This window comes from Micrasema longulum, unplaced genomic scaffold (genome assembly GCF_059751315.1).
Source record: "Micrasema longulum isolate JH-2025_06_02 unplaced genomic scaffold, ASM5975131v1 h1tg000830l, whole genome shotgun sequence".
Lineage (NCBI taxonomy): Eukaryota > Metazoa > Arthropoda > Insecta > Trichoptera > Brachycentridae > Micrasema > Micrasema longulum.
Window position 1 is genome coordinate 213787 of NW_028278022.1, and position 13563 is coordinate 227349.

Here is a 13563-nt window from a genome sequence, read left to right on the forward strand (position 1 = left end):
TTCGCGGAATCTTTATTTACTTTACCACCAAACCCGCAACAATGAATGCAATTACCTACCTTGAACTGGGTTCTGGCACCTTATTGTTTGGAACTTCTCTCACGGCAGTCAGGATCAGATCAGATCCTGTGGTCAAGAAGAAGAGGCTCTTGACGAAGTTTTTTATTATTTTATTGAATATTATATGTGATTACACGACACAGTGGATTATATAAGTTATTGATTGCAAAAATAACTTTTTTGCGATCGCAGTTAGATTATCAAAAGCGCATGTTTACATGATGACAGTTCAGTTGTTATTATGGGGCCGGGGCAATATTGTTACCCCCAGTAGGCATTGCAACATCTTCACCAGGGCCCAGTAGGTAAAAAATAAATTTGAACTCCTCAACCTAGTAAATGTGCTTTACACACGTAAAGTAACTGTGGTGTAACCACTACAGAAACCTGTTCTGAGGAGGATTGTACAGTAGTCAATTATTTTTTTTACATATTTCACATGTCATTAAAATATTGTTTTTGATTTCTTCTAGCTTTATTTTCATCATTTTGTTAATTTTAAAATTTTAATTTTTATCCACTCCAGTTGCACATTACGACTAAATGTAAAAACTTCTTTATGTTCCTAGTCATAATACCCGTGCAGCATTTTTAAAGTTTCAATGAGGTTGCCTCTTGGTCTTTGCTACTAAAGTATGGTCAGGATAAGTCTCCGAAGCTTTTCTTCAAATGTCAGTCTTTACAAGGCATGTGGTATCTTAGTCAAGCGTCTTTTCAGTATTTTTAGTACGTCAATGTGCTCTCTGTAATACGGATTTCGTACTTGAAAAGCGCATTCAATTAAAATTGTAGCATGAGATCAGGAGTCATTGCATCTATTTCTAATCAAAAACGTCAGTGTGTTTATTATCATGGGTATTTTTCGAAAACTGTTTTAAATTCTTTGTTATGAAAACGTGCAAATGTTTGTGTTCATTTTCTTTTTTGCACAGAACACGCGTCAACAAACTATTTTAAACAATCTACAATACCTAGAATATGCGACCAATATAACAATATATTTACCGAGGCAGAATTTTGAAAGAAGCAGATATTTAACTTTATTTTTATTTACTTATTTTTTTCATTTCGTTTCTTTTACATTTAGTATATGAAACATAATTTAAATTTTTGTATTCAGCGTAAACAATTTTTTTAGTGTGTGCATGAGTGTTTTACACTAATATACAAAGAAATTGGCAATATTTGAGTACATAATGTTTGTTTACCTAATAAAATAATAGAGAGCCATCCGAGTAGTATTAAATTTAGGGATTTTTCTTCCCAATATGCGGAACTGTACATTTGTTAGGATTTAGGGTAAGCATCAGTGATTGAAACGTGCAAATAAAGATCTCTCTTAGGAAAATTGATATTTTACTTATGGAAAATGACTTTTTAAAAAATAATTGGACCAGTTTTGAAAAGTGTAATTATTTTTCTATCTAACAAAATTTATTAAATTGTCTTATTATTCAACATGTTATTTCTATACCGATTTTAGCTAAACCCTACCAAAAGATCATTTTGCTCTACCACGTGTACAAAACGATCCCTTGAGGATCATTTTACAGGATCATTCAGGAGTTATTATCACTAATAAAACAACTTTAATATTAATTAAATGACATGAATAATGAAGAAGATATGTATTTATTTAAAATATTGTTTTTGCAATATAAATAATAGGCTGTATTGCAACTTTATATGATGTTTAAAAATTATGTACCTGTGATTATACAAATAAAAAATATTTTTTTTTACTCACACCCGTTCTCACTTTACGCGTCTTTCCGCCATTACTGTCCAATCTTTAAAACGTTGTTAGGTATATGTTTATAGAATTAAACAATAGATGGCATTAGTTGTTTCACTAAAATCTCAAGGGATCGTTTTACCTCGAGGGATCATTTTATACATGTTTCCCCGAAACATATTTCCATAAGATATTTGGCTATATATTTTTTTTAAAACATAAATTTCCTTACGCCCAAGATTGATAAAAAAAAAATTACCTTAAACTTAAACAAGATTTGTATAAAAAAAAACATAAAAATTATGCATCATATTCAGTAGAAAGTTCATATAATAAAATATTCTACAGTAACACAACAAGAAAATCATAAGTACTGTTAAAAAAAAATTAAAAAAATAAAATTCAATTTAATTTAAAACAATATCTTATTGACTTTTTACGACCTTCAGACCTGCCTTAATCGTTTTCGTTTTACCAGACTACAGCCTTAAAAATACATAAAAATTCTTCGTTTGGGTTGTTTTACCATTAAGACTACAAAATATTTATGTACACTGCCTACATAAAGTATATTATTTAGGTCATTACTAGTAAAAAAGATGCTGCTTTGAAGTTAAAAAGTTTGCTATGGCTCATTTCTTGGAGTTAAATTATCGTGTTAAATATACTACTATGGTTCAAATAGTCATGATCCTTAACAGCGCCTACATATATGAATATGATATTTTGCCTCGCTCATTCCGCTGAAGGTTGTATCATCTTCAGTTATTTAAACAGCCTTAGTTTTCGCCTACAATTAGAATTGGCAAGGCACCCTTAATGTTTCAGCTAGTTCGTCCTTTGTCACGAGGAATTTCAGAGGGTCTGTTAGATGTATACTCAGCGTCAGTCATTTTACTTCAAGTTATTTACTCTTAGGGGAGGAATTTGCCCCGAGTAATGTCACAAAAGTATGAAGATAGCTTTAGAACTAGCAAAATAATACTTAGCATTAGCATTATAAAATTGTAATGAAATATAATTAGCGTCTACAAATGAAAATTAAGTTTCTTTCATAAACTATTGAGGTATAAAAAAAATATGTCTAACGTTTTAGTGATCAAATCGTTTAACTACCATTCATAATCTCTTTGGTTTGTTTTGCATGGAACACGAAATTGGAAAGTCTGTTTTCACATGTCGATTTTTGAAGTGCTTGGACTGATACCTGCCTGAGGCGTATGACGTTTCATATTGATTATCAACTAGCCAATTAAGCATATAAAGAATTGAGGTAAGCCCCCAAAATAAAACAAGTAAAAGCCCTGTGGATGCCTGGACTTCTATATTACCTTTTCTAAAATGTTCCACTTCTCGGTTGTTATATGTTAATAAAACAGCACCCCCCTAATGAGTTGAATCCAGTCTTTGTCTACAAAAAATTGGAAAAACTCAAAATATTATTGATAAATCCACCTGGTCCATGAAGAAGTATAGAAATTGAAAAAATAATATTTTCAGGCGTTGCCTAGTATGTAGGTGAAATAATTCAATTAGATAAATCTCACCCGCATAAATAAAAGTTTCAGCATTTAAACTTCACAAACATCAACAGATGATGAAATTGAAGGAATATAGATGTATGGGCAGAATGGTGAATGTTACACAGTGTGTAAAGTGTCTACTTAAACCAGCCAATGACAGGTCATAAACCTTGTGGATGCCTGGACTTTTATACTACCTTCTCTAAAATGTTTTTCGTCTCGGTTGTAATATGTTAAGTAACTATAAGTCACTCTCCAAGCACAGGAGTCAGTTTCTTTTTTTATAGAGTTACATTTATAACATTTACAAGATGTTTAATAGTAGATTTGTATGGAATAAAAAAACATGTACCATTTATGAAATGTATTGATTGAGAAAATTAAAAAAAAAAAAAAAACATCATACCGTTTCCCGGTTGAGGTAGGCAGAGAGAATAGAACAGACTATTACTTTGTCTTTGCATTCATACCTCATTTTCTAATTATTCCGTATTTTGGCACGTCCGTCTCTAAGTATTTGTTTTATTAGGTCACGCCTGTCTTTTTCAATTTACGGACAGATGCTCGGTGTTTAACTTAGAAACAGAATAAGAAATGAAAAAAAAAAGCTGAACCCGAAGCAAAGATATCATGGATCGTGCAGCAAAATTAAAATGGGACTGGGCAAGACAGTGTTGGAAGACCACAAAAAGATGGGTCGATGACTTTGCCTCGATATCCGGTAAAACATGAATGATCAAAGCGGACGATGTGAGGGAATGAACGTTTAGAAAATGCCTAAATCCAGCAGTGGAGAGAATAAGGCTGAAGAAGAAGAAGAAAAGGATGTCTTCCTCGTTTACTGCATCCATCATCATCATTTGCATCATAAATCTGTCTTGCAGTTTTTTTGCCGTCCATTCGTTTCACATGTCCAAACCACAACATAACTCCTTTCTTGATTTTATCGAAAATGGTTATTTCAGACTTATTTTATCCACAAATCTCGACATTTGTAAACAGCAGATAAGCAGACAGCACTAAGTTAATTGCAATTAGGAAATATCACATACTTCGAATACTGATAAAAATATGTAAAATATATTTAGAATAATCAATTGTATTTTCAAGATCAATGTGTATAATTTAAAAAATAAATTCAATAAAAATACGTTCGAAGAAAAACGTAACCTGTTTGTCCTTGGTTGTTGTGACGTCAAGATTTTTGAAATTAGTCTGCACAAATTTAAATGGCAGGAACAAAGAAACATGAATCGTGACGTATTAGGAACGTGGCCAATGGAATCACCATTTTTTCAGGAATTCAAAATTACAAAATGTTATTAAATATTTGTATGAAACCAATTACTGACGTTTTTTGTCTACCGGTTTCAAAACGTACCCGTCTCTTCGTCAGGACACCAATGAAACCAACATGCAAAACCCACTATACACCTCACCATAGTTGTTGCACAAAAATATAAAACCAACAAAACATGCATTTCAATAGGCACATGTACTGGTTAGGAAAAACATGCACTGAATAAATTGTGAAAATATTATATGTTGTTTGAGAAAAAGTTTAAAAAAGGTCGGGGGTTTTCATGTTTGTTGGTGTCCTGACGAAGAAGCGGGTACATCTCGAATCCGGTAGACATAGAAAAGTCGGTAAGTGGTTATATATAAATTTTTGATAACATTTAGTAAAATGGTCGACCACCAAGTTAATGCTTTAAATATTAATAATATCAAAATTTCAAATTTAAAGGTTTTTTATGCTACTAATAGCTCGCATAAAATATTTTTTTTTACTGGAAAATATTTCACAGACCTTTATTACTTAAAAAATATATTTTTCCATCAGTACATGAGTTTTAAAATAAACTAATAGTTGGCATTTAGCATTTTAGAAAATATGTGAACACTTGAAAATAGCTCACCAACAAGACAAAGGAAAAATGTAAAAAATCAAAATAAATTTATCAAAAAAATTAACTTTTGTTTTTTCTGGAAAACTTTCTTTATTAAGCGTTTAGCAAAAACTTTTAGCGTATTTTTATTTTTTAAATAGCGTGCGAATAAGTTTTAAAAACATAGCATTCATTTACATTGTTATTTACATAAAACCGTCGTTCCTGTTCGTTTCTATTATATTACAGGGTGGTTCATACCGTGACTTGGCCAGTCAAATATAGTTAGCATATTTTCGTATAAAAGCTTCAGAAGTCTAGCGTAAATAATGACTCGACTAGTGCGATGCCTTTTATGTAGATTAGAGAGTAAGACAGTGAATATTTAATACATCCTTCACGAGACAATAAAGGTTCAGCCTTGTTTTAGAACTAAGTGAATTTAATCACAACCCACCGTATTAACTATTCACAAATGATGATATAAAATTCATTTTCTTAACGAGCAGTCTATAGAAATAATTGATTAACCCTTTGAATCTTGAACATTGATTTAGTAGAGTATTTTAAAAACTATTACGGGTTTTCTTGTTTTTATTTTTAAACATCAAATAAAAACTATTAAAAAGCGCTTTAAATTTGTACCGTCAGAAATTTGCGATATGAAGAACTAGTTGTATTTTTTTTCAATACTATATATTCACAAAAATAAATGAAAAACCAACAATACTTATAAATTTATTTATTAATGAACGTAGCCAATTTGTTCATATTTTAAATTCAAAGTAGAACATAATAAAAGGAAACCATGTAATATATTATATTATTTTATGATATAATATATTTTGAATTGTTTAACGTAATAAAGATAATGCACAATATAAAAAAATATTTTAAGATTTGTGATAAATCAGTGAAACGCCGTTAATCAAATAATACAATTTGAGATATAATATTTACAAACAACAAATGTTTAGTACTCAATTCAGTTTTACAAACAACAAAAATAATGCAAAAAAACCTACCTGTCATCATAATATTAAAAATATTGAATTTCGTAAACATGAAGTAGTTTTACACAACGAAACTGGTAACAGCTCTATGTAAAACTGATCCCCAAGAGTAATTTTTTAAAACTAATTACTTCTAAGTGATCAAAACTACTCAAATATGTCAAAATGTTTTATAAACTTTAAGTACAAAGAATTAGTACTTTAGCGGGCTGCTTGCTAAAAACAACATCTTCCAGCCAACCAAAATACAGGCTGTTAAAAAGAACAGATTGGCCAAAAATTTGTGCTTAAAAAACATTAATATATATCAACAGATACAAATGTATGCTAAAATATTTTTTTTAAAATCTTATTAATTTAAAAAAACAACCGTGTTTTTATTGGGAGATAAGGTTTGCACATATTGTATTTATGTATGTATGTGTATGCGCATAGGTATATGTACATGTGTGTGTATGTATGTATGTATATGTGAGTGTATATGTAAATATATATATATATGTGTAACTATGTATATATGCATATGTGTGTATGTGTGTATGTATATGTATAAAAATGCGTACACGAGTACGTTTATATTTTATTAGTCTGTGCTTTCTATTAACTTAATAAACTATTTCATGTATTAAAATGTAATTGCCTGTCTTGGAATGGGTATGTACCAAAAAATTGTAATTATGATAAAACATTTAAATAAATAAATTAATATTGACATTAATAAAAGTTTCAAAAAGTGCATTGTATTTTACGTATTAATAAATGAGGAATGTGGAATCAGATAAAAAGTTTGGAAGGAGAGAGAAATATATATAGTTATGTTTCAGGCGTTTCTTGAATGTGGCTAGAGAAGGCGCATTTTTATATGAAGAAGTACCTCATTCCACAGTCTAGCAGTTTGAATGTACCTACAGTGAATTAAGTTACATCAAATGCGTTCTCAAAGAAAAGACCTATGAATTATTTTACATCTCAGGACAATTTTGTACCTTCAGAGAACAAATGGTTAAAGAGCAAAACTGTTATCTTCAGAGGATGCGTTGTCTGGCTTTTACCTTACAAACAAATTCCCGCATTTTCTTCCCGGATTATGGCATGAAAACAATAGTATTTTACTCGCTATAGATATCCATCATTGGCATGTCCCCAAAATTCATATTTTAATTTTGTTTATCTTGTTTTCTTTATTTATTTATTGCCTCCATCCGTGTCCAGTATATCTATCATAAAAAAAGAAAGAAAAATAAAAATTCAGGGATTACATCGTAATAATATAATTATTTTTTTTCTATTTTTTTTTATAATTCTGTCAGAATCAATTTGAATATTTATTGTTATCAGACGCAGTGTGTGTGTTAGTGCCTTATCTTAAAGTGAATTCATAGTTGAATGTACAATTTTAAAAAAATAGGTACTGCCGATCATCGACCCCATTTTAAAGCCAAGATTTGTTGGTTTGGAGAAAAATATATGCAGTTCAGGAATATCCAGAACACTTGTTGCATATGAATAAATACTTTATTAATTTATTTGAGATGCCATAAATATACGAATATATTCTACAAAACTTAATTTGTAAAACAAAAATGTTTGTATTAGCGGTAGATTAAAAATAAGTCGTGAGCAGCACAAGTATACGCCATGAGCCGTGTTTTGGATGGTCTTTATTTAAACGATGATTTAATTCGTCATTTTTTATTAAATATGCAAACAACAAAAACACACATCAACACGCATCATGTTAAAAGTTGCTCCAGCAATTCCTAGGCGGGTTGCGAGCTCTTAATGCATGCTTCCATTCTCAGTTATGAGTACTCTCAAGTATTTAAAGCTGTCAACTTTCTCAATCCTCTGTCTATTATTATAGAGAGGGTGATCAGGGTCAGGGCAGGATTTTTTGCACAAATTCTGAGTTTTTTTTTTTTTGATGCCTGTTGTCTGGATTTTTAGTCTAAACTCGGTCAAAACGAAATGCCAATTATTCAACTCATGTAAAGTAGCAGTTCTCCTATATGAGTGAAAATTTCAACAGCTCAAAACACCAAACTTCTGAGTTTTGAGAGTAAGTGCTTGAGAAGAATATAAGTTATAAGGTGGTTCGATTTTATAACAAACATTAAAGTCCGAGAACGGACGCAGCAACCTCCAATAACGAGCCCCTTGAGGTCCTGGCTTGAACGCGTGCTGCGCATGCCTCAGGAGATCCTAAACCCAAGTTGCCTCTTCATTAAACCTGTGGGATGACGCCGTCCTGGAAGGCCGTCAATGACAATCTTTTGACTTTATTCGGCGGAATTAAGGGGCGCTGGATTGACATGGGAAGAAGCGAGAGTGCTTGCTGGCGATAGAGTCTCCTGGAGGCAACTGGTGATGTTCACAAGCTCCACTTAGGAGTGGACGTGGAAAAATAAAGAAGAAGAAGAGCAAAAAAAAATTTACTAGGTTCAAACTCCGCTCAAGCCCACATTGTCTATCATTTTTTTATTACGGTTATTTGCGATTTAATGAAAATCTGCTCAAAGTTTTAATATATTAGAAAATCTTGTAAACGTATTTATCAACTTTTATTTTGTCTCTCAATGTGAACGCAAATGTTTTTGAATCATCTGTATTTATATATTTTATTTATCTGTTGAAGTTAAAAAGCTTAAAATTTTATTAAGTTATTGCATTGATGTTTTTTATTTCATGCACTAGGTGTTGTGTTTTTCAAAAAATACGTTATCTTTATTATTTGTTTCATTTATTTCAGGTGGATATTACACGATAGAACAGTCTCATAGTAAATTGAGGATTATCGCTCTCAACACCAACCTAATGTTAGGAGGGAAAGATAAGTTAAGAGCTGATGATAAAGAAACCATATTAATGACAAAACAGTGGGAGTGGCTTGAGAAGATGCTACAAAAGTCAAGAAATAATAAAGAAATGGTGAGTGATTTGTATATTATTTTTAAAATACCGTATCATAGTATCTACAATTAACAAAAAAATGTGAAAATATGGCAATCATAACTCTATCAGTACCGTTGTTTTTGTTTTGGTACGGAAATACCTTGTTTTAATTTATTGAAACAAAAATTCAATCGAGTATTTAGAGCTTAAAAAAACATATTTTTGTAATAAATCTAAAAAAAATTTATCATAAAATTACTCACTTTAAAATCAAAAACAATCTAAAAAAGGAATTTCATTTTTTAGATTGTTCTTTATGGGATAAAAGCGTATATAACACATGTCATACAATTTTTAATGTCAACAAAAAACTTTAGTATTCTTTTTTTCCACTTGTTATTTTTTTTCGTACTTCTCTATTTTAAGGGTGTAAGTTTAAATTGAATACAATTTTACTGATTGAAATGAAACTCCCTTACTCCTCATTTTTCTATTATGCCACATACGCAAAATAATACATGACATAAAGACTGAAAGGGAAGTGATTTATTACTTTATGTAGTATATGATTTAGATGGACACTGTTAGAGTTACAAAATATAATTTTATCTATTTTTAAATCATACTACTATCGGAGATAGCGTTGTTATTCAAAAACTGATCGCTAATAAATAAAATAAAACCAAGTTGTTAAAAACAAAATTATTTTATTTGTATTTCAATTAAATATTGAATTACCGCACGTTCTTCAAATATATTGTTTAAATCAAAATAACATTAAGTAGGTTAAATTTAACTAATTTATATGTATATATGTTTATATATATATACATAAGACACGTTCCGCCCATACAAACTGTGGATGCGGCGCATCTCCTGAATATTTGAAAATAATATGTATTTTATTATTATAAATACAAATATGAAAAGAAATCTACGCATATTCCAAAATTATCGCAAAACATGTGATGCGCACGTGATTGACAAATTCAAACAATATTTTCAGCTGACATACCTACCTACGTATGCGTATTTTCTATATCAACGCACTGAATTTCAAGGTAACTTGACCCTTGAATTTCGATACTTCTCTTTATTTTAAGTCCATTCCTATAACAATGGTTCGAATTTCCGCGCACGAAGCATTATGATTCATAACGTTGTTGTATAGTTCTTCGAGACTCGTATAGATAAGAGCATCTCATTTGTGAAATGCAAAGAAAAAACCGCTTTAATTACATGTATCACAAGGATTTAAATAGTGTATTATTGAAATTTGGCCAAATTTTAAGAAAATCTCAAGACTGTCCTAATGTTTATAGCTTCACCGCTAGAAGTATCGGCTCCCGAGCTCCGTAAAATTATAGACGATAAACTGTTAATTATTATTATTTTAATGGAAAACTTAAATAGCATAATTCTCATAATATAATACCTTTAGCGCATTTTACAAAAATGATTCTATGCTATGTTGATTTTAATAAAATATATACCTATGTGTACTATCATGCCTACTAAAATAAAACAATGATTATTTTTTGTCAGTAAGTAGTAAGGGGTTTTAAAAGTTGCGTTTTGAATCACATTGAACGAAAAAATTATTAAAAAAATATTTCATACTTCTTTTGGCCCTCAACCGAGGTTTGAAGTTTATCAATGTCTGACCATTTTGTAACTTATCTATATTGATAAAATTATTTTTTTGTTAGTAAAGATATAACTTAATTTCATTACAAATTCGAACACGTTTTACAACTACCGAAATGCAAAGAGTTTACACTCCGTGGAACTGATTCCGTTGAGCGCCTGGCTAATATTGACGAAAATAATGGCTCATTAAAATAATGCTACCCATTTATCACAAAATAAAGTGCAACTCACGCCCTTAGATGCTATTTAATAAGGTTTAAAATTTAATTGTACTGATTTTCTTACCTAAATACTAATTGACAGCCGGTTAAGCGCAAAAAATCGTCTTTTTTGAAAAATTCAAACTCTGGTTGAGGGTCAAAAGTAGTATCGAATATTTTTTTTTTAATTTTTTGCATTCCAAGTAATCTAAAAGGTAACTTTTTAGACCCCTTTCATTTCAAAATTCAGAAAAAAGTAGTACCGGCCACCCTGATGCTCAGACATATTAAAAAAATAAAGATATCTTTACTGATAACATAACATTTTAGTACGACCTTTCATTTACCCTTATAATATTACAATTGCAAAAAACTATACCTTAAAAAAATACTTTGTCTCTAATGTGATGACATTACCATTGTATTAAATAAATTGTGTCGGTAAATACTTAATTTACGTCAATTATTGATATTCTTTTATTATTTGATCATTATAAAGTTTTCAGAAATATTTTATTTCCTCAACTACACCAGCTTATAAGAAGCATTATTGCCCTGTTTTTGTGGAGCGTACTATTATTTTAATTAATTACAAAACCATTAGATGGCCATAGTTTACGAACATAAATTGAACGTTTTTATTACACTAACGATTGTAAGTAATATGATTGATGGTGTGGTTCTATCAAAAGACCCATTATTGATAGCAATATCTAGACCATATTGAATTACTAAAAATGGCTAAAATAACGCAATAAATTTTGATAAAAATACACTTAAAATCTTTTATGTCATTAGCTGGTTTATGTTGCCACTTTACGTTATGTTTAACATTCAATATTCTGCCAATATTTGAACTTTCGTAATTCTTCGATCTTCTTAAATGTTAGTTTTTATGAAGTGGAAACCATTTTTAATGTGAGTGAGATAAAATGAGATTAACAAATACAAACCAATCAATGTTAGGTCGTAAGTCCTGTAATCTATAAAATTTATTGACCATACCTATTTGATAATATTTAATTAACTAAAATGTTCTCTCTAGAATAAATTAGTTAATTAATCAATTAGTTTATCTTCAAAACTCCTTATGGGTTTAATCCAGTCCACTTAAAATATTGTTGAAATATTTCGTAACGTGTTTTTATTGATAACACAGCCAATGATTAAGGGTTTTTTGTGAATTGTGAATATACATGTAAGCGCCATTGATGTATTTAATTACGAAAACGGCGCTTTGCAGGTTAACCATTGTAATAATTTAAATGACTTTATTGATCTCAACTATTACTAAACAGTTACTTTATCTTTTTTTCCATTCATATATTTGCATAGAATTTTCATTACAAAAATAAACTTTAAAAAAAAATCTTAAAATTAAGCTATACCGTAATTTGAAATAATTCCCACAAAGACTTCAGCGTCTGAGCGTGGGTCATTCCTTTTATAATAATGAACAAGTTGATAGTATATAAATATGGTATGACATAGCCATGAAAGGAAAAACCAAATTAACATGTGCCGCCATTACAAAAACAAGATTTATTTGCAGTATGTATTTTATTTTAATTAAAAAAAAAGAATAGATATCTATCTTCCTAAGAACTTAGCCTAATTCTGCTAGAATCTAAAATTGTTAGCAAAATCTCTTTTTGAAAGTATTAAAAATCAACAGCATATAATTTATAAAATTACTTGTAAATACATATGTTTATGATAAAAGTATTTACTAAAAATACGATTTTTGTTAAAAAAAAAAAACATGTTTTAATTAACTTGTGAAATGTATTTTATTACGCTTTGTTGTTAAATCAGCAATTAAATTGGATGGCTAGGTAGTTTATTAAATGCCGGCAATCAATTAAATGACTTGACCATTCGTTGAATAAATGAAGATAGCTCAACGTTTAACGTGTTGGGTGGTTGAAAGCTAGCAATTATGGGAATGGCTGAACCAAAAGCCACCGGGTTAGGTTAGGATAGGATGGATTCAGTTAAGTGAAAAAAAATATTTTTGTTACTCTTAAACTTCAACCTAATTCAACCCAACCTAACTTTACATAAAAATTATTATTTTTTTTTTTTTTATTTATTTATTTTTTTTCATTAAAGACGCTAATACCCGTATGCAGAGACAAAACTTAAGGTGATAAAAGTACATTTTTATCTCATATGCCGAAAATAACCCGAAAGTGAGGACAATAGAATGTACTTACCTCACCTTAAGGTTTGTATCTGCATACGGGTATAAGTCACGTTCAGCCTTTTCGTTAAAAGTTGCTTTTAACATTTTAGCCAAGCTAACATTAGCTATTTAGTTGAATGCCGACATTTGATAAACAGCTTAGAGGTCCAACTAAGTGGTAGTTTCAACTGTTTGGAGTCAACATAAACATTTAAATTGAAATTGGTTAAAATTCACTGTTTCAAATTTCCATTACAAAATTTCTTGATACAATAATTTGACGGAAATTATGAACAAAATGGCCAATTCTTTGTACGCTCAGTAATGATTTTATGATGACGGAAATAATTTCTTCAGCTAGCGAATATACGTGGATCGATAGATTTCAATATCACATCTGGAATAAATACCGGAAA

General features: G+C 29.9%; 1 protein-coding gene across 1 annotated transcript in view; it reads left to right on the plus strand.

Moving 5' to 3' along the window:
• The window catches only part of LOC148278760 (cyclic GMP-AMP phosphodiesterase SMPDL3A), a 374579-nt gene that overhangs the window by 197136 nt on the left and 163880 nt on the right, over window positions 1–13563 (plus strand). The window contains exon 6 of the mRNA XM_088230910.1: window positions 8970–9148. Coding sequence (XP_088087036.1) covers window positions 8970–9148 — 179 coding nt within the window. The remainder of the gene's footprint in view (window positions 1–8969; window positions 9149–13563) is intronic.